A 23,262-nucleotide genomic window follows, 5' to 3' on the forward strand; every position below is an offset into this window, starting at 1 on the left:
CGGTCCATCCCAGCTGGTCCCGGTCAGTCCCGGTCCATCCCCGGCCCATCCCCGGCGCTCCGACCACCATGCCCACGCCTCGCCGCTCGACTACTCAGCGCTCCTCTGGCGGGCGGCTCGATGGGCTCTGCGCTCTGCAGCGGTGCCTGGCAGGGCCGGAAGCAGCCGCCGGTCTGTTCGTCTCGGCTCGGTGGGACTCGGCTCTGCTCCGCCGGGCTCGGGCGAGTTCGGCTCAGCTCGGCCCGGCCGGACTCGGTCCGGCTCGGCTCCGTGGAGCTCGGCTGAACTCGGCCCGACTCGGGCGGGCTCGTCTCGGCTCGGGTCGGATCGGTTCGGTTCGGGCTTACGCGGGGAGGCTGATTCGGCGCGCGCCGCCATGGTGTGAGGGGTGGCGGAGCCGAACCGGAGCCATGAACCTGCTCCCGGCCAACCCGCACGGCAACGGGCTGCTCTAYGCCGGTTTTAACCAGGACCACGGTGAGCCTGCGGGGTCGGGGAGCTGCTTGGTGCCGCGGAGGGGCGGCGGTGCGGGGCCCGGGCTGGGATGGAGCTGGCCCTTCACTGCGGGGTCCCCCGGGGCTGCGGCGGCCGTAGGGGATGCTCGATGGGTGGCGGGTGTAACTGTTGGCAGGAGCCGGGGAGGCCGCTGATAGCGGGGACATTCAGTGGTTCTCCCGTTGCTTTAGCACAGGTGCGATCTTCGCAGAATTGAATGGGTGGGTGGGTGGGGGGAGAGGAGGACGAACAGGACCAGGCTTGCTGGGGCTTGGTGCACTTGGCTGCTCGCGATGTGTGGCTCTGTCGGCCTCCTCAAAGCCTGTGCTTCAGGGGCTTCTTTGGGAATTGCCCACAGTTCAGCCCTTTCTCGGTGTAAGTACCCCATATTCAAAATCAGTGGTATAACTACTTTTTTCTTTCTTTTTATGTGATTTGTATTTAAAAACTGTGTTTAACACTACTAATCACACTAGCAGGCAAGCACTGATACACAGCCCACTGTGAATCTTGCTGCATCCTTGGCTTATCTTTTCCATTGCTTCTAGAGGCCTGCTCCAGAAAGGGGGTGCGTGTGCCTCATCTTGCTTTTGCGAGACAAAAATTGCACTAGTCTTACGAGTGTCATTTTTGTGGAATAAGGAATAGAGGCTCATTATTTTGCAACATCCTTTTGCCTTAAGAAATAATATTCTTGCTTAAGGCACTCCTGCAGCTTCTTCATTGTAGACTGCAGCGCATGTACCTGTTGCTGTTGAAGTCATCTGTAAACACGAATTATTCTGTTGATTTTAGTCAAACATCTCTGATGACATCTTGGCAATGGCACATCAAGGAGGTAATGAGGTGTGAGCATCTTGGCAGCTCTCTTCCTGCTATCCCAGAGATTTGAAAAGAATAGAAYAGTCTGTTTCTCAGTAGCTCTGCACTTAYTTTCATCTTGCCTCTGCARTRGAGATGGAAAAAGATTTTTGAGGATGAGTTTGATTTCAGATCGTCAGGGTCTGTAATGGAGCAGTGATATTTGATGCTTAGCTTGTAGCTGTGTAAGAAGAAAAGTTTCTCTTTTATTGCAAAATGCCTTTATACCATCATTTTAGTGTAAAATTTGTTGGTTGCAAAGGCTTCTTTAAATTCTGTAGCAATAAATGGAATACAAACCCTTTTTTGAATAATGTCACATCCAAAGCACCTTAAGGAATTTGTCTTGGGAATCTGTGGGTTGGCAGTATTCATATCACATCCTACCTCACCTGGTCAGAAAATTGAGTGATGACACAAAACATGAAGAAAAAAGACATTTGGCTTCTGTTTGGCAGCTCCTGGCTCTGTTTCTGTTAGGAATTATGGTGTTGCATTGCAGGTAACATGGAGATCTTTTATTAGTTTAGGGCCCTTCTAAAGTGCTGAAGGGCAGGTGACGTTTGGCCACCCAAAGGAGAGCAGAGAGAGGGAGAGCTCCGTGCTTCCTTCTTGCTTCTGCCGGGAATAGAACGTGACTCACTTCAGTGCTGAAGCACACAAGTGTGGGTGTGTGCATGTATTGTCACAATAACCTAATTTCTTAGTAATTTAAGATTGGCCAATCTCACAAGGATGGGRGAACACAGAATCATTGAAGAAGTCTCTCCAAGGCTGAATCTTTCTGACTGGCAAGTGATAAAGCARCTGTGGTTGTTCTGCCATGGGTCTCCTTCACTCTGATTTGAGTGATACTGGTTTTATGTCAGATGCCTTTGCCATTTTCAGGCTCTAGGTTAAAAARCAAAGAAATAATGTAACATAAGGAAATAGAAATTGTCAGTTGTTTAAAGTCAGAATACTCTGATTTTAGCTTCTTAATTTTGAGACTGTGAGCTCCTGATTTCAGGTCCTTTTCCACTGCTTTTGGAAGGATACTGAAATGCTTCACAGAAATGAAGAAACAAAACATCATATCTGTAAATTGCCAACAGGTTTCTCTTTTGTCGCTGTTGCAGTCTAAAKCTGATTTGAAAACTGAGGTGTGGGTTTGTTTTGGTGTTGAAACACTTGACTTACATAYTAACTGTTCTCCAGTGGGCTGGAAAGCTTTGCTGTAGGACCCTGCAATGTTGGTAGGGTACTGTTCTCTTGGCGTTAGACAACTTTTATGTCAAGGAAAACCACTGTGTCAGAAACTGTGCTGGACATTGTCACTTCCCTGGATTCCACTGCTGCCATGGCTGGACCTCAGGCCCTAGAGCCTGCAGGTTTGTCTGTGCCAACATGTCCCCCTCAGCCTGTGACATCTTCCAGGCTGGTCATTAATTTAGCCCTTCCATTTTCTGCAGATTTGGAGGAACAAAACTCACTCTGGCCTCAGTGGCACTGGTGGTAAATAGTACTTCTACTGTAGGAACAGGCATGACTGGATCAGGGCAATAGCTCTGTAATCATTATATTTTATTTAAAAAAAAATCTGAGTTATTTTTGTCAGTTGCTTTTCAGCTCATCTGTTCCCTCTTGAAATAAGAGGTTCGTGGAAGGAAGTGAACCTAAGGAAGTATTCYCTCCTCTGTCAGCCTTTTCCAGCTCTCTCACATGGAAGGGCTTACAAGCTGTAGCCATCAAATTTGTGATTCCACTGATAACAACAGTCAGTCAGATGGGAATCGCCAAGCTTCAAAGCTGCTCCTGTAACCTGGAATTGAAGGAGAAACAGGGATCTTCCTGTTGAAGGAGAAACAGGAAGAAAAAAAAAAGTTTTTTCTTCTCTTGTTTGACTCAGGGGTTGCTGTGCCTGAGAGCTTCATATTTCTCTGGGTAGTGATCGACCRTGTGGGGAGCCGTTACTCACATCCCCACATTCTGGTGTGTTGTCTTCAGTTAAAAATGTGGATATTCCCAAGGCATTAAAGCAGCCCACGTCTTAGTCATGAGGTTGGTCCTGCACATAGCTATAGTGGCAATGCAGGAAGTGTTAAGTGTGTGTTTGATTGCATCAGGAATGCTCCATTTGGGTTGTTAGGAGCTACTGGGATTAGCAAAAGTGAAACCTTACAGCGCTTTCTTACTATGGAATAGCTTCAGCATCCCTTCCCTTTGACTTTTCTGGAAATACAATATGGTATTAAAAAAACTGTTGTTGGAAAATAAATATATGGATCAGCTGTGAGTAACAGATCAGTTCTCATCCTGTACAGCTGTGCTTTTTGTAGAGGGAGGAGTTTCCATTGCMGTTTGCTCCCTGGCTATCCCAGTAATGTCCTGCCTGGGGTAGCAGCTTATTTGTGCTGTGAGATCATAGCAGAGCACACTTAKGGACCTGGCTGCCAGAGCAAACCAGCTGAGAGGGGAGGAGAGGAAGTGAACAGAGTTCAGATCAAAGCCTATTTCAATGTGGTTTCTAATCTTGCTACGATTATTACATTCTCATTAGCCACTGTGTGTGTGTTTATCTGTGTAAAAAAGAACTTTGTGCACTTAATTTATTACAAAATCTTGGACATGGGTGAAGTTGTACATGGGAGTCTGTTGGGTTAAGGGTGTAGATTTTTGTTTTGTTTTCTTCCCCCACATGCCCTGTGATTGTTGGGAGTATTGAGTTTGGGGAAGGGGTGTGTTTAGACAGAGCTCCTTAGTTTTTATTTGAGGGTTTCAAATMATTGCAGTACATAAGAATAGAACCAGAATAAGTTCTATTCTTACATAAGTTCCAGTACCTCCAAGATTTTGAGTACCTCAAAAATCCGGATTTTGGTACAGTGCAACCAACCTGCCGTCAGGCTGCTGCTAGTGATAGCAGCTTATTGTCATTGCTCTGACTTCAGAATGGCATTTCTTTGTAACAGTGCCTGTATTCCCCTGTTAGCAGGGGAAGGAGCAGGACAAGACAGCTGGCAGTTTAATGGATTCCACTAAAGAGGCATATGCATACTTCTGTATGAAAAACTAACTACAGTTATTTTCCAGAGTGYTTTAATCTGGCTTCTGCTTATGTCCTGGGTTAGACTTAAATCATTGGCATATAATTATTGGCATGGTACAGCAGTCTGCTCTCATTAGCACAGTTGGAAAAGCTGTTTGAGGAGCTCTGTGCTCTGGAAACATCCACAGCAGAGTCGTAATCATGAGGTGAATTTGGATCTGTTAAGAAAGGAGGGACATTGCCTCATAATGTTGGACCATTAATAAACATTAAAATGCTGGTTTCCTGCACTCTGTAGAACATGGCACAGGATCCATATAGGTTGGGAATTGGTTTCCTTTCCTTCTATTGTTTCTTACTTGCCTGAAACCAATACCAAGACGTTTCCACCAGGCCAGCCTAGAGGRCATCTTCTCTGAAACATTTTCACTTGCCATCACTTGCTGTGAGTGCTCTTCAGCTTGAGCATAACCATGGAGTTGTTGAGTAATGCTTTCCTAAACCTCTGGCTCTTGCTTCCTTCTTGACTGTATTTGGCAATTACTATATATGTGTATATATATATGTGCTTTTCACCACAGGATGCTTTGCGTGTGGAATGGAAAATGGATTCCGAGTTTATAATGCAGATCCACTCAAAGAAAAAGAGAAACAAGGTAAAAAATTTACTTACTACACCATTCTGCTCTGTGTTGGAAGCTCAGTCTCCTCATTTTTTCCTGACTGATTCTTGCTCCACTTTCACTTTTCCATCCCTGGAAGGCTTTGAATAAAGCCTCAGGAAAGGCAGTTCCTGCTGGTCCCACAGGGACTCTCGTGCGTGCCATTGCCCCGTCAGGTGTCTCTATGTTGTTAATTTGCACAATTGGCTGGTGAGGAATTARTCTCAGCTTCTGGCAAAGTTGTGTTTGCTGTTGCTAATGTTTGTAGCCCTGTGTTGGAGAGGAGTTTCCTGGGTATTTACAAGCAGRAGGAGTTGTTTGCTGCAGCAGTATTATTTACCATCAGAAGTTGTTCTGTTCTTGTGTGATCTGGATGATCTGTTGTGGCAGTAAGACTCCAGCCTTTTTCGTGGAGATCTGAATGTAACATTTATCAAACTCAAGAGCATTGTCTGCAAGAGCACCGAGAGCTCAGATCTCTAATGCTCCAAAATCTTACTTTCTATGTATGCTTAAAAATTTGGGAGGATCATAATGCGTAAAGCTACTCCTACAGAAGTCAATAGATGAGCTGTGTAAACAATGGAGCTTTTTATCAGAAAGCAAACAAAACTGAGTCAAAATATGGGAAACTCAATCATGTTATTCTAACACTAAATATAGGAAGTGAGCTGCTAAACAGGTTTCCCAGCACTTTCAGCCTGTGGTGATAAAAGGAATTTAATAAGAGGAAAAATGTACTTAAACTAGCAATTCCTATGAAACCAGGCATGGTTTCACTTGCTGCTGCTGTAAGCCATTTAGTCACTGTTCACATGGCCAAAGCTGACAAACTATTTTCTGCTCTTAACAATAAATTCTTCTGTAAGCAACATGCCTAGGGACTGTCAGCAACTGCCTAGGGAGTGTGCTCAAGAGTCAGGATTCAGCCTGAAGTCCTGTGGAGTTCCTTGCAGAATCTCCCTGCCAGTAGCTCAGGATGGAGTTGCTTCTATGACTCCTGTGGTGAAAAGTTTCTTAAGAGTCAGATTGCCTTTTCCCTGTGGATTCTGAGAGCTCATGCTGAACTGGCTGCCTAGGTACACAGAGATCTGTTCATTATTTGCGTAACTTTAAACCTGCCCAAGATACTCCCAGCTGGAGCTTGTCCATTTGATTTTCTCTGTAATCCAATATGAAACCAAGTCTTGTTGCAACCCTGGCTTGTCTGTCTTAMATCCAGGAGTTCCATGAAATTCCCATGCAAGCATTGCCTGTCAGTCCTGTACAGATAATGATTCAGTGCTCTAACAKAGGTTCAGAACACATTCTTAAATTGTTCCAGGTTATAATTTCTAAATGTTTTAGGCCTTTTTGTCAGGTATGGTACCACCTCTTCATAGCAGAATGTGCTGTCCTGCTTTAAACGCTTTAATGGAGTCAAGAGGAGGATGTGGTACAGAAGGGGTGGTGTTCAAGTACAACTCTTCAGGAAGGAAACACAGCACTCAGAAGTGCTGTTGAAGAAACYTCAAGGGTTTGTATGAAATCCAGGGGTTTACTGCTCCAGTATGAAGAACTTTCATGGAATCTACATTCTCTGGTTTTTAAGGGCAGCCAGGGTWGGAAAATGCTGTTTTTCTCAAGTGCCTGAGAAATGTGCTGGATAACACGAGCTTTTCTTAGAACAGTAGTAAAAATTGGATGGCAATTCAATAGGTTCTGACACTTTTCAATAAAATATTTGTCTTCCAGAGTTTCTAGAAGGTGGTGTTGGCCATGTCGAAATGTTGTTTCGTTGCAACTATTTAGCACTAGTAGGTGGAGGAAAAAAGCCGAAGTACCCACCCAACAAAGGTGAGCTCAAGGGAGCTGTCTGCTGTGCCCCTGTGTGACGCTGCCTGGAGAACTCCCATGCTCCGTGCCAAGAGCTGGACTCAGAGGTCCTGAAGGTTGGGTGAAGGGGATGCTGCAGCAGGTTTAAGTCACTCTGCCGTGGTCAGTTGCATCACTGCTGTTGCAGTGTTAACAGGCTGGTACCTGCAGTGACTGCTCTGCAAGGCCTGCTGACCTTCTSATGGTATACTCTGCAACAAGCAGGAAGCTCCCTGCCTGGCAAGCTTTGTAGGAAAACATACTGACCTTTTTCAACTGCTGCATTATTTCTTTCATAATCCTCAGAGCAAACAAAAAAAAGCTACTTTTTTTTAGAAAATTGTATCTTTATTGTCARTTTTTGTGGTTGGAGTTTACCAGCTCCTGCCCACACGAGTTATAGTGTGAATGAGGGGGTTGAAACATAGTGGCTCCATGCCTTCTGATTAGCAGGATGCCTGTCTGCAGCTGCTTAGCCATTGGGTGAATCTCTTGATCAGATTGCTGGGAAACTACAGGTTGTTATAAGGGAGCTGAATATGCCTTGATGGTCTGCCACAATCTCTGCACTTTTCTAGTAATGATCTGGGATGACCTGAAGAAGAAGACTGTCATTGAGATAGAGTTTTCCACAGAAGTCAAAGCAGTGAAGCTGCGAAGAGACAGGTAGGTACAGCAGAGGAGTCCAAACACCYAACTTGGCTTTGTGCTCCTACTCATTTCCAGCTGCTTTTAAAAAGAAAAAGTTCCTGCTGTAACAGCAGGTAAAACAGGCTTTTGGAGCCAAAGCATTAAGTGTAAACAGGCCACAGTTCAAGTATACTGGTTATGTGAAGCCTTAGTGAAAAGCCTAAAAGACTTCCTGGTCCCCTAATGTAGGGAAATAKTCTCCTGTGGCTCCTGCTGGCTGGTTTTCTAGGTATGGAGGATTGTGAAGAGAATTCCAGCAGATCCCTAGAGCAAGAGCAGCTGTGAACAGCTGGAGTCTGTGTAYGCGTGGGCAGAAGGGCTGGATAAAAGTGCTTTGTAGGCTTATCATTGCGTGGCTTCTGCAAGGCTGGGAGTCTGTTGTGGGGGAGGGCAGGAAGAACATGGCTGTTAAATCAGTTGAAAGCCTTTGCAGGTCTGAATGAATGTTTGTGTCCCTATTTTAACCCCTCCAAGTCACAGGAACTTCCGGTCTGTTTCAGAATTGTGGTTGTCCTGGACTCAATGATTAAAGTTTTCACGTTCACACACAATCCCCACCAGCTGCACGTCTTTGAAACCTGCTACAACCCTAAAGGTTAGTTGTACCCGTAGGCTGGGAAATGGAAGGAAGTTTATTCTGTTCTTGCCATTTATCTTAATCTGCCTTAGACAGTTCTTTAGAGGTCATTAAACACTTAGTGCAATTAAACACTTACTGCACTGCAGTCCCGTCCTTTGGAGATGCTTTTGTGTTCATAAAAGGGTTAATRCTTCTTGATAGTGCTGCACATTGAGCAAGGGGTGTGGGCCATGCTTGACTGGTGGAGAGGATCAGCATTGATGTCAGGAAGGTGTTTTCTCCACCAGAAGGTTATATAGGATTGGAATCCCCACCTTTGAGGGTTTTCAAGCGTGCCTAGAGCAAACATGGAATTGCTGCCTGTGCTCCAGGAGCCCAGCCTAGAGGCAGCTCCAGCACCATGACTGACAGGCAGGGGATGCAWGAGGAGGARGAGGAGGAGGTTTTTTCTTGTGCTGAGGTTGCAGGAACTCACTTGGCATCAGCAGAACACCTGGGATTGGTGTGACTTACCTGAAATGAAAACACTTCTGCAAAGAACAAAGTACCAGTGCTGTAAGAGCCAAGTTCAAACAGAAATTATAATAATTTCACTGATGGAGCAGAAGCTCAGATATCATCTCTGGTAAACTCTTATCCTTTCTGAGCTGCTAAGAAGACTTTTAAACTTATTAAAATAGCTTTGCTGTAATAGACTGACTGGGCTGATCTGTGAAAACACCMAGATTCTGGATAACCATAGCTAGATTACTGAAATAAAGTGATGAGAGCAAGTTAAAGTYATACTACTCCCCTGCTTAACTGTGCTATGCACTTATGGACAAATCATGTTTTGGGATACTGCACTAGCCATTAAAATGAGATTTTGATTTACTCCATGGATATTTGCTTATTCTTAAATTACAAATGTTTTAGAAACTTAACATTTGAAAAGTTSATTAGGTTATGGAAATGATCCAATTCTTCTCCTTTTTTGTCTTTCAGGTCTCTGTGTCCTTTGTCCAAATAGTAATAATTCTCTTCTTGCATTTCCTGGAACATACACTGGGCACGTGCAGATCGTGGATTTGGCTAACACAGAGAAGCCTCCTGTGGACATCCCAGCTCATGAAGGAGTGTTGAGCTGTATTGCTTTAAACCTGCAGGGAACAAGAATTGCAACAGCATCAGAAAAAGTAAGAATGGTGTCCCCTGCCTCTGATTTACTGTGTATTCTAGTGTGGTGAGTCCTTCTAAAACAGGAAGTTGCATTCTTTGGAGGAAAGACACAGAAATATGTCCTGGGAAAATTTGCCACTGAACTGTGTATTCTCCATCTTTCTTTATCTTCACTGCTCCTCTGGGATACCCAAAGAGCTGACAGCCAAGGGCTGTGCCTGAGGTAGTATTTGTTTTAGATGAATGTAGCAGTGATTTTTCAGTGACATTTGAACACAACTTGGCCCACGCAGTTCATGTCTTTCATGTGTTCTTCAGTAGATACTGTTAATATTTTTACAAAGCAGCAAGGGGGAAGCTTATTTGCATTCTTTCATCTTAATTATTTTCTGCTTAAATTCACTCCACACCAGCTGGTTAAAGAAATACTTGCATAGTTCAGTTGTACAGGTGGGCTCCATTTTGCTCTGGCTTAGCCCCTGTTACGGAGCAGGACGGGGTGGGCTRCCACCCTCACACGGAAATGGAGCATGTGGCCATGTGTTCCATGGGGCTAAAGAAACAATAYACTGACAAGAACCTGAAGTTAGGGTGCAGTACAGATGCTCTTGTGCTGGGCAGAGGCAGAGAGAGGCAACGTGACAGACCTGCCTTCTCCCTGGGAACCACAGTGAGAGCTGCCAGGGCATTCMCCAGCCGGAATGTCGGGCAGATGGACCCATCTCCCTGAGGCAAGCAGAGCACTTGCTGCCTTTTTCCACWCAGTTGAAATGAATTTCTTAAGGACAAACCAAATTAATCCAACAAGTCTTGGTTTCATATAGTTTCTGCTGCCCAGCCTGTGACTCAAACAGCTTAAAAAAAGAAAAATGTATCCCAAGTCTCTCCTAAGCTTAATGACTGCATGTCTTCAAAACAAAGTTCTAAAAGCTGCCAACTCCATTGCTAAATAGAACCATTATCTGCTGCATTTGTATTGAACATTCCTTGTTTTGCACAGAGAAGTTAAAACAGCTTTTATTTTCCAACYGAACTGGGAGTCTGAGCATGGTCAGCAAATGTCTCAAGCCTGTCTCTCAAATCAAAACTAATCTGAGTTTACCAAGTCTTTCTCTGCTGGGTTGTTACTTCCTGGTGTGTGACTGGAGAGCTCCTCTGTTAACCAGGTGTGTAACAGGAGCTGCAGGTGGTGATGTACAGCCCAATGCACACTCAGTCTTGATCAGAGGAAGTACCCCTGATTTGTCAATCACTTGATTTGAGACACTGGCTAGTTCTGCAGCTCTGCTGTCAAGCTGGGTTTACTCCACTGAAGGACAGTTTCCCAGTGCAGTGTTCTATCACCTCACTGGGGGGTGCCTCAGATTTGGATCAAAACAGATCGTAAGTGTGTGGTAGGTAACTCCTAGATTACATTAATAACCAATTATAAGACTAGCCACACTTTGATTATACTTAGTGGGAAAGAATTGCACAGGAGCAATGAAAAATTGAGTGGTACTGAGGGGATCATGGCAGAARTGACCCACAGATCCTGGGCACACTSTACACCAGYCARTRTCTGTGAACCAGGGCTAGGGCTGGGCCAGGGCCTTAGAACTGAGAGACTTCCCAAGTCACTAAGTGACAAGATAGTACATTGGGGCATTATATTGTGGTGACTGTGTCTAGGGAAACCAGTGTTCTTCTCYAAAATTAAGAGAGATTTGCAAATTTACCAAGAAGAAAACCCCAGCAGTGTGTGCAGGGCCATGCTGGTCAGACAAAACTATAGGACACATTCACAGATATAAGGACAGTATTCTGCCTTTCCTAATACAATGCTTGATTCCTTTTCAAGGGGACCCTCATTAGAATATTTGATACTTCATCAGGACATTTAATCCAGGAGCTACGACGAGGATCACAAGCAGCCAATATATACTGGTATGTTCAGCTGCCTCTGCTGTGCTTTTGTGGGTCTGGCTGTGCTGAGTCAGCCAGCACAGGATGGGTGTGGTACCCCTGGCACACAGAGGTCCCGGGGCTGCTCTGGGCCTCTGCATGTCCCTCTGGGCTCACTGCTGGGAGGGAAAGGCAGGACCTGGGAGCTCTGTGAAGCCTGGCACAGGGTACAGGACCAGGGACAGAGCTGTGGCTGTTGCCAGCCCAGGTGGGAACTGGGGGATGCTGAATTTCACACGGACCTCCACGGAGTGAGCTGATGCACTTGAACACTGCTCAGGGGACTGGGGCCAGGTCAGGGCAAATGGGAGCTTTATCACATCATGCTGTGCAGGGGAGCACCCAGAGCACAAGTGTGACTATCCCAGGAGCAGRGAAATTCTCTCCCCATTCCCCTTGAAAACTCCCTCTGCTGACTCCCCTTGTAGGGTAGCATCGTTGCACGTTTTGCCTGCTCCTTGGAGCAGAGCTTGTGCTTTTTCTTCCAGCAGTGTCAGAATGGCCCAYGTCACTGTCAGGGTGATGTCTGTCTCAGGGCACGCTGCTGCTGCTGCCACTCCAGGTCCTGCAGGCTGTTCATCCTACAGCAGCCCTGGTTTGGGGGAGCCCTGGCTCCTCCTGAGAAGCTGTTACCACCCTGGCTGCCAGGCTGACAGCTGCTGTGCACAACTGCAGCATCAGAACTGTCTGTGCCAGGGCTGTGGTCTGTCCCAGGAGAAATCCTGCAGCTGTCTGTGTTCTCTGCAGTATTAACTTCAACCAGGATGCTTCCCTCATCTGCGTCTCCAGTGACCATGGCACAGTCCACATTTTTGCTGCAGAAGACCCAAAAAGAAATAAGCAGTCAAGGTAGGGATTGAGCCATTCTGAAGCCCTGGGGGGTCCTTGAGTTTTGAATTGCTTTTAAAACACTGGCCATGTCACTCAGTAGCAAAATCTCTACACTGCTGAACGWGGCAAAATTTATCTGCTGGACTGGAGTGAAGCTGCAGATACAGGACCCTCTTATAACTGCCAAGTTCCTGCTGTTCTTTGTGGGGCTGTAGCATTTCAGAAGGTCAATGGAGGTTTTAGTGGATTTTAGGATGAACATACTTKGGGGATATTTCCYTCTACTAAAAACCAATCCTTCTGGYAGTTTTTGCAGTCRTGTAAAGCTGGCAAGGTAGTTGTAGTGTCTCCCTTCCTGAGAAGAGGAATTATTCAGATTATCTGATATTTAAAGATAATAAAAATTTAAAAAGTGAACTCTGCACCTTGTTCAGTCACTCCAGCAGTTCTGAGTTCACTCTATTTAACACTTTACTAACCTGTTAATGTCTTTTTTTTTTTTTATTTTCCCTTTCAGTTTGGCTGCTGCCACCTTTCTCCCCAAATACTTCAGTTCCAAATGGAGTTTTTCCAAATTCCAGGTTCCCTCAGGCTCTCCATGCATTTGTGCCTTTGGAACAGAGCCAAATGCTGTCATAGGTGAGTGTTGGAGGCATCCCCAGGTTCTGGCTGGTGAACCAGGTTTTGAACTATGCTGGCTTGGAGGGAGGGAACGCCCTCTTGAGACAGGGCTGCATGTCCCTGTCAGCCCAGGAGCTCTGGCTGCTTCCACTGCTCAGGGAGAGAGGCACAAGGCTGGCACGGTGCAGGGCTTGACAGGTCTGGTAGCCCAGGGGTCACTCCAGAGCACCTCTGTGAGCCTGGARCTGGAGAACAGGAAGGCACTTCTGGCACAGCCCCACTGACTCTGCTTGTTTGTGTTGCAGCAATATGTGCAGATGGCAGCTACTACAAGTTCTTATTCAACCAAAAAGGGGAATGCTCAAGGGATGTGTACGCTCAGTTCCTAGAAATGACGGACGACAAGCTTTGACTGAGTTGAGGGGAGTGCACAGGTCAAAGTATTGCCTCGGCCACTCCATGCCCTTGAGGGACAGTATATGAATGTTCAAAAGTGACCCAGAAGTTCAGCAGAGCTCATGGAGAAGCCTGGCTCAACATGATCACAAGCAGCTCTGAAGTAGTGGACTACATATGTTTGTTCTCATTTCCGCAAATGTTCATCATTAAAATCTTTTTGGGTTACTGTCACCAACTCAAGTTTTCAAGATGTGGCTTTCAACAAGCTTGTGCCTATTGGGTTTCTCTTTAATCTAAACCRTGACATGACTGTAGCTCCAACGTGAGTGCCTGCTGCAGGGAAAGCTCTGCAGGGGCTGTCCACACCTATGGCTGGCCTTAGGAAAAGGGATGTGAAACCAGAAGATTTTTAGGCACTGCTTTACTTCCACTGCATGGCTGGGAGCAGGCAAAACCCTCTGGGTCATGCATTTTCCACCAGCTTCACCAGGAACAGGACTGCTGCCTCCTCCCTCCCCTGGCACAGCTGAGGGAACAGAAGAGGTGACAAGTATGGAACAAGGGACACCTGCAGATGGAGTCCTGCTTGTCCTCTAACCTGGTGCCTGGGGCTGGGTGGTGGTCSTGTGGCCCTGCCCATGGTGCTCCAGGTGAGGGATCAGCATTCAAGGTCCAAGGTGTTTGTATGGAGCAGCTGGAGGSACCTTTAGGCAAGGGCTGACCCAAMTCAAGCACMCAGGGCTCCTGTAGTTGTAGAAGGTGATTCCTTCCCTCCTCAGTCGGTACTGGTGTAACAGCTGTGAAACTGCTGCCAAACTACTGCCAAACTAATGCAGCTGGGAGGCTGGAGAGACATGTCAAGCACAAGAGCTGAACAAGCTGGCAGGAAGTTCCATCTTTGCAATGGCTTTAAACTTGCAAACTTGTTTTTTTTCTTTTGAGCTATCGCATACTATTGCTGCTGGCCCAGGGACAGGTAGGTTAGACTGAACCCACTGACTTGTACACTCTTCCCCAGAAATTGTTMCCCTTTTACCTGCTGACCTAAGGCACAAGCTCCTAACCCAGAACCTGAGATAGCCCCAAGTTCAGCATCTGTGGCAGTGGACAGTGGGGCCGGGAGGTCCTCTGAAAGTTAATTTCACAGATGCTTCAACCCTGACACTCTGTGACTTCAGTTGCAAACTCTAACTTTGACAAGTCCCTTTTAGTGTCACGTAACTTACTAAGGACTAACTTACCATGTTGATGTCAAGGTTGCATGTTGCTTTTATGCGTATCTAACCACAGGAATTGTTTTGCACACTTATTTGTAATATGTTATTTCTTTTAAATAAAAGTGACTAACTTTGCTGTATTCATTGATGGTCACAGCCACGGTTTCCATTGCTCCAGGTTTGGGGGAAYAAACGTGAGTCCATAGTGGTGGCTGGTGAAGGGCCCCTGCTGCTTGAAGAGGGGACAGGAGCACACAAGCCACTGCCTGGAACACGTACCTTGTCTGTCCCAAAACAAGTCCAACTTTCCAGTGCAAACCAGTTCTTTTTCAGCACTTACCTCACCATTCACCCCCACTGCTGGGCTGAGGTTCCTCACCTTGTCAGAGCTGCACCAGCAGAAGGACTACCTGGAACTGCTGTCTCCCCAGAGAAGGATGCGCAGGGGAAGGCACTGGAGACYGTTCCCCAAGTGTGATGTAAATCCCCTCTTGCTGTGCACAGGGGAGCYGTTCATGATCCCATCACTGGGAACTCACTCCTTAATTCCACCATCCACTCCTGCACTGCACTCTTATGGCTTTGCCTGTCCTCAGCTGCTGAAGCACCCTCCCCTGCCCTCCASTCCCAGTTAACCTAGAGCTGACAAGAGACTATGAACACATTTCCAGGCAAGATTTAAACTACTGAACTTGTAAGATTGTCCCTAAACCTCTGCTCCGATGTGGCAGCAGGATTGAAAATAACACCTGTGCAGCCAGCCAGCAGTGCTGCACTAACCCTGCAATGCCCTAATGCACACGGATTTCTTGTGCTCCCTGGAAATGTATACGATTCAGTACAGCTGTTTGTATTGCAGAGATCCCAATTAAGCAAAGGAATGCTTCTTCCCACCTGGCGCTGGCTCCAGGTTGCTCTGCCAGTACTTCACCACATGGCTCGCTGCTGCACCGCCTTCCGTAGGGCAATTTAACCAGCATTTGTTCAGCTCTACAATCAAATGGAACAGTGCTTAGTCAGTCACTTTTTTGGAAATGAAATGGTACTTTGAGGATTGTGGGCCCTGTACMTGATGGGTTGGTGGTACCACACAGCCATGCACTGGGATCACCCCCAGGCACCAGGAAACCACAGAGCTTGCACWGTAAGTCTAAAACATGACTGTTCCTTAAACATGACATATTCCCACCAGCAAGTGCTCTTAAAGCACAGGGATTAGTCATTTCTTTTATATTAAAAAGTAACTCAATGCCTTCTCTCCCCATGTTGCCATCTCTTTCCACAGAACCTGTGTCACAGTTCAAGACCCTGACAGCAAAACTAATGAGTCARTGCACTAAATTCTACAATAATTCCAGGTATTTGCCAGCAGAAATTGTGGAATACAAGCATTTCTTTCAGAATGTTCAGGTATTCATATTAAAGGAGAAAATACAAGATTAATCAGTGTGGTAGGAAATGTGAGATGTGAGCAGTTCTTCCAGACACAGGTCAGAAGAGCTGTGTTGGACGTGACGCCTGCCTCGGAATGTGGGGCTGGAGCTGGGTCACGCTGCTCRACCTGCCTTGGGGCATAGTAAGAATGATGCCATTTCACTGCCACCATGTTGGGCTATTTTCTCCTTCTTCCCCAAGGATTGTTTTTGTGAACAAGCCAGTGACTCTACTCTGTAAGAAATGCAGGGGCATTTCACACCCCAGACCATTCTTTCTGTTCAAGGAACAGGTTTTGCCCATTCAGCTTTAAACACTGTGGCCCTTCCCAGCAGTTCCACCACCATTCCAAGGTTTGTGGAGTTGAGGTTTCTCCCCAGCTCTTGAAAGCATTACCATGAAAACCTGACCCAGCTTCCAGGAGTTTTCCTGGACCTTGARAGCATTTCTCCAACTCTGATGAGGAACGAAGAGAATGTAACTTAACATGGGAAAAGGGGATCAGAAACCAAACCCATATTCATGACAGTGATTCCAGAAAGTGACATCTGCTAAAACGTATTTACAAAAATGATGACCCATCTTAACGCAGACACATTGCTGTGCCCCATTCCATCTGCAGAGCACTGGCACAGTCCAGACCCAGGCCCTGCCATGCCCTTGGCTCCCAGGCCATGGTGTGCCAGGGTCACCTTGGCTTGTTGGCTCTGGCACTGTGGCCTGTGGCGCTGCCAACAGAAGCTGCATTAACCCCAAATATACAAATATCAATATTTCAAACACACTTGTTGAGTAATTTCAACTTAATTTGCTGAATAAAATTTAATTTTATTTTAAAAAATCTTATACACTATTATTCACCTAGCCCTAGTTGTGAACAGATTCTCACTTCTGAAAATAAACCACATTCTAGTCAATTCATTCAACACCAAATTAAATTACTAGTACTGGATTTTTTTTTCTTAAAAAAAGTATGTTAAAACTTTGCTCTTTTTTTATTTTTAAAACCTCTAAAGAAAACGTTGCAATTGTACAGAAATGCTTCTTTTCAGGTTATGCTTTTTTAAAATGCCTGTTATAAATCCAGCTTGTGTAGAGTTTTTTTTCATAGTTTTTTAATATGTATTATCTGCAGAGACATTGTAACAGTTCCATTGTGTGGATGAACACAAAACTTGTACAGATTTCTCATATTTGGTCTTTAGGTAAATAGTTTCCAAAAGCTGCCTAAAATAACCACTCCAAACTGTTCAGTCCATCATGAAAATACAGTTTTTCCTTTCACAGCAGGAAAGGAAATATAAATAATGCATCTTTATTACAGAACAGGACAAAAACCAGATTCCGATGGAGCCAGCGCTTCGGCTCCCACTCACCTGGCTGCAGGAGGAACTAAGACGTTGTGTGAGTTGAAGACTGAACAGCAGCCTTATTTCAATTGAATTTTGAAATGTAAAGTGGAATCTATTACCACATTAAAGTGAGAAATTACCGATACATTTTAAAATGTTCAACTGCAGAACACACACAATTTAAAAAAATTATTACCATAATCTGGTAGCCACTGTTAGAAAACCACAACAGCTACTGGTCATGGAGACCCCGGAGGTCGGTGTCTGACATCAAAGTGTTACAGAGAAAAGGGGCAGATTAATTTCTACTGAAGGGTGCTTAAGCTTAAAAATATCGAATATACCTCTGACAAGATAATTTTACTCTTTTTAAAAGGACTTGTGATAAAGAATTTTATCTTTCTAAATGAAGAACAGTCTGTTATCTTAAACATACACAATATTAAGCGAGACTCTTGTTTTACTTTAGACTGGAAAAATATGCCAGGGACAGTCAAAGTCAACACAAAGTAACAAACAGCAAAAGGTAGCAGAGAGAGAAACAGGTAAGTGCAGCTCTGGTCAAATCCATAGCAGTTCTTTACGTCAGTTAACGGCTCATTTACATCAGAGTTTCTAATCAGTTACATGCAAGCCCAAAGAAGCGTTTGATCACTACACATGGTAATAAAATTTGATTAAATTTATCAGGCAACTGCTAAAATATGAAAATTTGCAGATGTAATAAAGTAGCTTTATCTGAATTTTAACAGGACAGACAAAAGTAAATCATTCCGTTGGTTAAAAAAACCCTACATTCAGTTTTTTACCAAACAAAATTTCACATGAAAAGTAGTTGTGTGATTCCAAAGTTTCCGGAGTAGAAATGGAGTGATCTGAAATGTCAAAGACCCCATTGTTTTGCAAAAAAAATGAAAATACACCTCAAAAATTTCTAATTCCACATGTGAACAACAAAATACTGCATATCTATCAACAACTGCATGGGTGGGTGGTTCGGAAAGGCTTAGCTGCCACGGTGTCGGAATGGCTCCTGCCTCTGTTCCCTTTAGGAATATACAATCTTTTGAAACCAGTCACACTAAGCGCTATCATGCTGCCGTTACACTGAGATCCTCAGTCCTGGAAATAATCTGACAGATCCTGTTAAAGCTGCAGCCCTCCCAGCACTCACAGTCTGTGGGGCAGGAGGGGCGGGGGCACAGCCTCTACAACAACATGGTTCTGCAGTTTCACTTTAAATTACCAAGTTTTAAGGCCACCTGTGTTGGGTTTTGTTTCAGTGCTGAAAGTTGAAGTCTGATCACAGGGCCCCTTTCCCCACTGCGTGAGAACATGTTCCAACATTTTAGGTGTTAGATTTAAGTGTCTCCTTTTGGCACCACGGAGTTTGTTTTTGTTGGTTTTTTTTTGTGTTTTTGTTTTTTTTTTTAAAAAAAGAAAACTCCCCTAAGTTTCTAGTTCTGGCTGCCTTTGTCACTCACTGCCATGGGTGGGGTGTCCACGTTCACAGCTATGACTATGCTCTCTCCATCCTCTGTTTTGATACGTTTGAGTTCCTGCTGTTCCGACTGGTCTCCGTTCTGGCGCTTGGTGGGGAGCGATGCCGATGCGGACGCGTGGGTTGCTAACATATGCAAAGGACTTGCAGCAGCTGSAAAAAAGAGAATAAAAACTTCAGCACCCTGATCCTTGTCAGATCAGAGGATACGGGAAGTAAACCTGCACCATCCTTAAACGATCAATTCCTTCTTTGGTACCAGGTGGGGCATTGGCAAGCCTAGGTGAGATTCTACTGTTTGCAACTGTTTAATCTGCACAAACCTTTTATGCAGATTCAGGAAAATAAAGGACATTTTTTCAAATCGCTCAACATTCACACAGACTTGGATACAGATGGGAGAACAGGGAAGCAGCTTCATTTAGTGACTGAGAAGCTGAGGATGGGGAAGGATTAGACGACAGAAGATTTAGCATATCCACACCGTAACTTGTGACAGAATAAAGCRGATTCACAATCCCCTTCGGTAGGTTCTGGTCAGGTCTCTGATCACTGCAGATGTGTGATGTGGCCTGGAAGGAGAGCAGGACCATGCCAGAASCAGCTGGGGCTGTAGGTTACTGCAGGGAAGCTCTGCAATTCACAGAGCCAGCAGATGCACATGACACAAGCAGCATTTCCTCTGCAATGGATAGCGAGGCATTTGCCCACAGCTGAGGAGAAGGCAGGGCTGGAACAAGCACCAGTGGCCAGAAATGAGCCAGGTGACAGAGGTGAAAGTGCGAATACAGGTATGTGTGTGTTACACAGATGTGCAAACACAAACCACTCTGTGTTTCTGTGGGCACAGGTCCCTCTTTAGATGCTTTGCCTGAGAATTTCTTGGTTTCCTTTGGGCTTAGGAGTTCCTGTAGCAATAGACCAGGACCTGGGGCACACCTCACTGCACACCCTGTCACACACAGAGAGACCTTGGGAAGCATCACAAGCCTGCTGCTGGTGTGCAGCAACATTCCCTACACACACCCTGTAGCCATTGGCTGCCCTGTCAAAGAACATGCTGAAATCAGCTGAGTTTTCCGAATCCAGGAAAAAGAGAAAAATAATTATTTCTCACTTTTAAAAATAGCTTTTCAGTATATTTCACATGGCTCTCAGCTCAATTCACTCATCTCTTCTGACACAGAAAGTGCACCTCAAGTCTTACTGTGATGCTTTTGCTGCTCCTAAGCTGGAAGTGGCAGCAGCCAGAACACTGACCTATAAATGTCAGTGATGGCAGAGGAGTAAAATGGAAATGAAGCAGATAATTCATTCCATTAGAAAGACTTCAGWGAAGAAATGCAGGTAATAAATTGATATAAGATAGCCCTAAAAATATTTCTGTAAACATATTTTGTAACAAAAAAAACCTCTTACTCAGTATCACATAATACTCAAAGCAAAACTGTTAGAACAAGCTGTGTGCACCTGCCAGCAAACCAAATCTGCCCCTGCTGTGAGCAAGAGGGAATGTATGGAATGATGACAAAGCACTGCTGCCTGCTCAGCCTGCTGAGTCCTARAAGGGAATGATGGATTCAGACAAGAACCATCTCAAAACCTTACAGTCTTTTCAGTACAGGTTCAAYAAAATCAGAATAAAAAGTAACAGTTCAAACAGCCAATCCACAGCAAGTTCTAGTTTTCCTTTAGGTGGCTTCCAACAAACCACCTGAAAGCAAGCACCACTTTAATGACTCTGTTTTACAGGAACTTCTTTTTAAACTTGTTTCTATCCCAGTTTAATAAGGATGTGTTGCATCCCTCTAATGACCACAAAGAGAATAAACAGATGTTCAGGTAACCCTCAGTGAAAAGAACTCTGGTTCTTACCAACAGCGAGGGAACAAGCCCTTCCAGGCTGTAAGGCAAAGTTTCTGCAGCTCTTACTTTCAGTGTAACTACAAGAGAGGCAAGCAGGGAGTGGAGAGGCTGCCCCGGTACGTACCGGCACTGCCTTGCCCCGCCATGGCCGTGCTGAGGGGCACGATGTGCGTTCCGTTCTGCGTTACAGTTTTTATGGGCAGCTGGTGCTGCCCCAGGGGTGCCTGTTGCACTATGGTAACTGTCTGTAAGGGGGTGGGCTGCGATGTCTGGATGATACGACCAGCAGCTCCTATTGCAGCATGGCTAATAGCAGGGAGAGGCTCCACTTTCACTGAAAAACACAAGAGAGAACATGGTTAAAAATAAGAAAGTGCTCAAGGACCACTTGGTTTCATTCAATCAACCCTCAGTGAAGTGTAYTGTTTTATTGCTCACTCCAACATATTGGAGAAATAATGATTTGAAATCTTCAGTTTTAGCCAAACACTTGAAGCATTCAGCTGCAATTACTGATGCCCCATCCCAGGAAGTGTTCAAGGCCAGGCTGGACTGGGCTTGGAGCAACCTGGGATAGTGAAAAGTGTCCTTGCCCATGGCAGGGGGTGGAATGAGATGGGCTTTAAGGTCCTTCCAAAYCAAATTGTTCTATGGCTCTATGATTCTAGCCTTCAAACACTCACACCTCTGTATAAAGAGGTCCCAAAACAACCCCACAKGTTCTCACCTTTGACTTCCTTGTGGTCTCCATTCTCTTGAGGTTCTACCTTGGGCTGGGTGACCATAGCAGCTTGTGTGACGACCGCCTGTCCCGCGACAGTGTAAGTGTTTGCTGGTGCTAATCCAGTCACGTTGGTGACTGACACAGCTGGGATCTGGTGCACAACATGAACTGTCTGAACTACAGGCTGCTGGGAGGTGGATGTTGTCACGGGAGTTGCAACAGTGTAGGTGACGGGTTTGATAGCTTGYGGTAGCTGCCGTTGTACAGTAATTAAAACTGGTTGGCTAGAGAGAGGTGATCCTACCAAGAAAGAGATCCAAATTAGACTGCCTATTTTAATTATTTCTTTTAAACCAGTCATTCTTTTAAAATTACCACTAAAACTTCAGAGGTTTAACAACCTCCTTCACTAATGCCTGAATGAGCCAAAAGATAGTACTGAACAACGAAGAGTAGGACATGGTCAATCCCAGCCCCAGGGTCCCAGTAAGGGCTGCATGGGCTCAGTAAAACCCACAAACCATTTGGGCACCCCAGCTCTTGCCCCAAACCAAAGCTGYGCTTAGCAGTTACTGAAGTAAACCCCTTTGCACAGATGGGAACACAAGTGTGCTTCAGGGGCTGTGTCTGCATTGGGAACACTCTCCATGTCCGGCGCTGGGAATCCTGGTGTCCATCAGGACCATGTCTGCCCTCACCCCTGAATGCTCACTGGCACTTCTGTAATGCTACATCACCACCAAGAAACTGGATAGCAAATGTATATCAGCRAAGGTAATTAAACAAACACATCCTCATGTCATCATGCCTCATGCTCTTTTTGTTTTAAATAGGAAATTTCTTATTTCTCTTTATCCTTCCAATTCTTTGATCCCCCCCCTTTGGAAGGATGACGTGAGCACAGAGGTGYGTGAAAAGCATTTCCTCATTTCTGTAACACACACAACCTTATTTTGGTTTTTTTTCTGGAAAACTGTTACAAGACAGCACAGTCCTTCACAGGACAGAGGCACAGCCTCTCCTCAGTAACAATGTGATCCAAGGTTGTGGAGCAGCCCCAGGTAACAGCAGCCCCACCTCTGCAAACAGACTCCCCCAGGCTGCTTCCGAGTTTCTCACAGAACTGCTCTGAATGTAAAGAGGTGAAATATATCCTGGTTTTTGGTGTACATATTAAGTGTTGGCAATATTTAGGTGTCAGTGTCAGCCCTCTGCCCCCCAGTGCCGAGCTCAGGGCTCCTCACCTGGGGCACTCTGTGCAAATCGCGCTTCTTGTATGACGGCGAGTTTTGGCTGAATAGCGCTGGGCTCAGGTTCCATCGGGACAGGAGATCCTTCCCTGGACAGGCTCTCGGGGGTCTGGACGCCACTGGAGTGTGCAGACAACACTCCAGAGTGATTAGGAGAAGCCGGGGCACTTCTGCAGTTAAAAATGAAAGCAGCAGCTGATGTGTTTTAACTTCTGAACTGTGAAAGCCCACGACCTTCCTCTAATGAGACTGTAACACGCTGCCCGCAGCAGGGGAGGGCACCTTGCACAGCTACAACCCAGAGCTCAGGATCTTTTAAAAAGCTTCTGTTAAACAGGGACAGAATTTAAAAGGTAAACTCCAGATACAGTTAATGGAGAAGAAGTGGCTGGATGCCTTCTTAGGGAGACTCTTAAATCTGTGGAACATGAACGTTTCTTCTGGTGGAGAAGAAAAATGAGCAAATCTGAGGCTACAGGGCAAGTAGTAAAAGATCTGCACCAGCAGAAAGGCCATAACGTTACAGAGGGAATAATTTTAGCCCAGGTATTTCCCCATCAYAAATTCTGCTCAAACATTATCAAACTGAATACACAATTGTCATCTCTAAGGTCAATAAAATGGTAGCCGGTATCTGAGAATTTTCTTTGCAAACAGTTTTAAAATCCAGTAGATGGCAGTTAGAAATTAAAATTATAATTCTGTAAAACYCATCAAAGGTATAAGGCTTGCTTAAGTTAACAATCTGTGAGTTAGTTATGCAAACCAAGTTCTTTAACACTAAAAACAAGCAAT

General features: G+C 45.3%; 2 protein-coding genes across 2 annotated transcripts in view; one reads left to right on the forward strand and one right to left on the reverse strand.

Annotated features, from left to right (window-relative positions):
- The first annotated feature begins 138 nt into the window (after positions 1-138).
- WDR45B (WD repeat domain 45B) lies at positions 139-14,501 on the forward strand. The gene is made up of 10 exons (XM_057374065.1): positions 139-477; positions 4,966-5,040; positions 6,781-6,882; positions 7,479-7,566; positions 8,091-8,185; positions 9,155-9,345; positions 11,169-11,254; positions 12,020-12,121; positions 12,621-12,742; positions 13,030-14,501. Exons 1-10 carry the CDS (start codon positions 411-413, stop codon positions 13,134-13,136), a joined length of 1,035 nt encoding a protein of 344 aa, XP_057230048.1. The 5' UTR covers positions 139-410; the 3' UTR covers positions 13,137-14,501.
- A 2,598-nt stretch (positions 14,502-17,099) lies between these two features.
- FOXK2 (forkhead box K2) overlaps positions 17,100-23,262 on the reverse strand; it is a 44,773-nt gene continuing 38,610 nt past the window's right edge. Inside the window, exons 6-9 of the mRNA XM_057374064.1 lie at positions 22,462-22,637; positions 21,221-21,517; positions 20,618-20,827; positions 17,100-18,780 (exon numbers count right to left, since the gene is read on the reverse strand). Of these exons, the coding sequence (XP_057230047.1) occupies positions 18,584-18,780; positions 20,618-20,827; positions 21,221-21,517; positions 22,462-22,637 (880 nt within the window). The 3' untranslated portion in view covers positions 17,100-18,583. The remainder of the gene's footprint in view (positions 18,781-20,617; positions 20,828-21,220; positions 21,518-22,461; positions 22,638-23,262) is intronic.

Source organism: Malurus melanocephalus, unplaced genomic scaffold (assembly GCF_030028575.1).
Source record: "Malurus melanocephalus ecotype Western Australia unplaced genomic scaffold, MMel_1.1 scaffold_215, whole genome shotgun sequence".
In the NCBI taxonomy this organism is placed as follows: Eukaryota; Metazoa; Chordata; class Aves; order Passeriformes; family Maluridae; genus Malurus; species Malurus melanocephalus.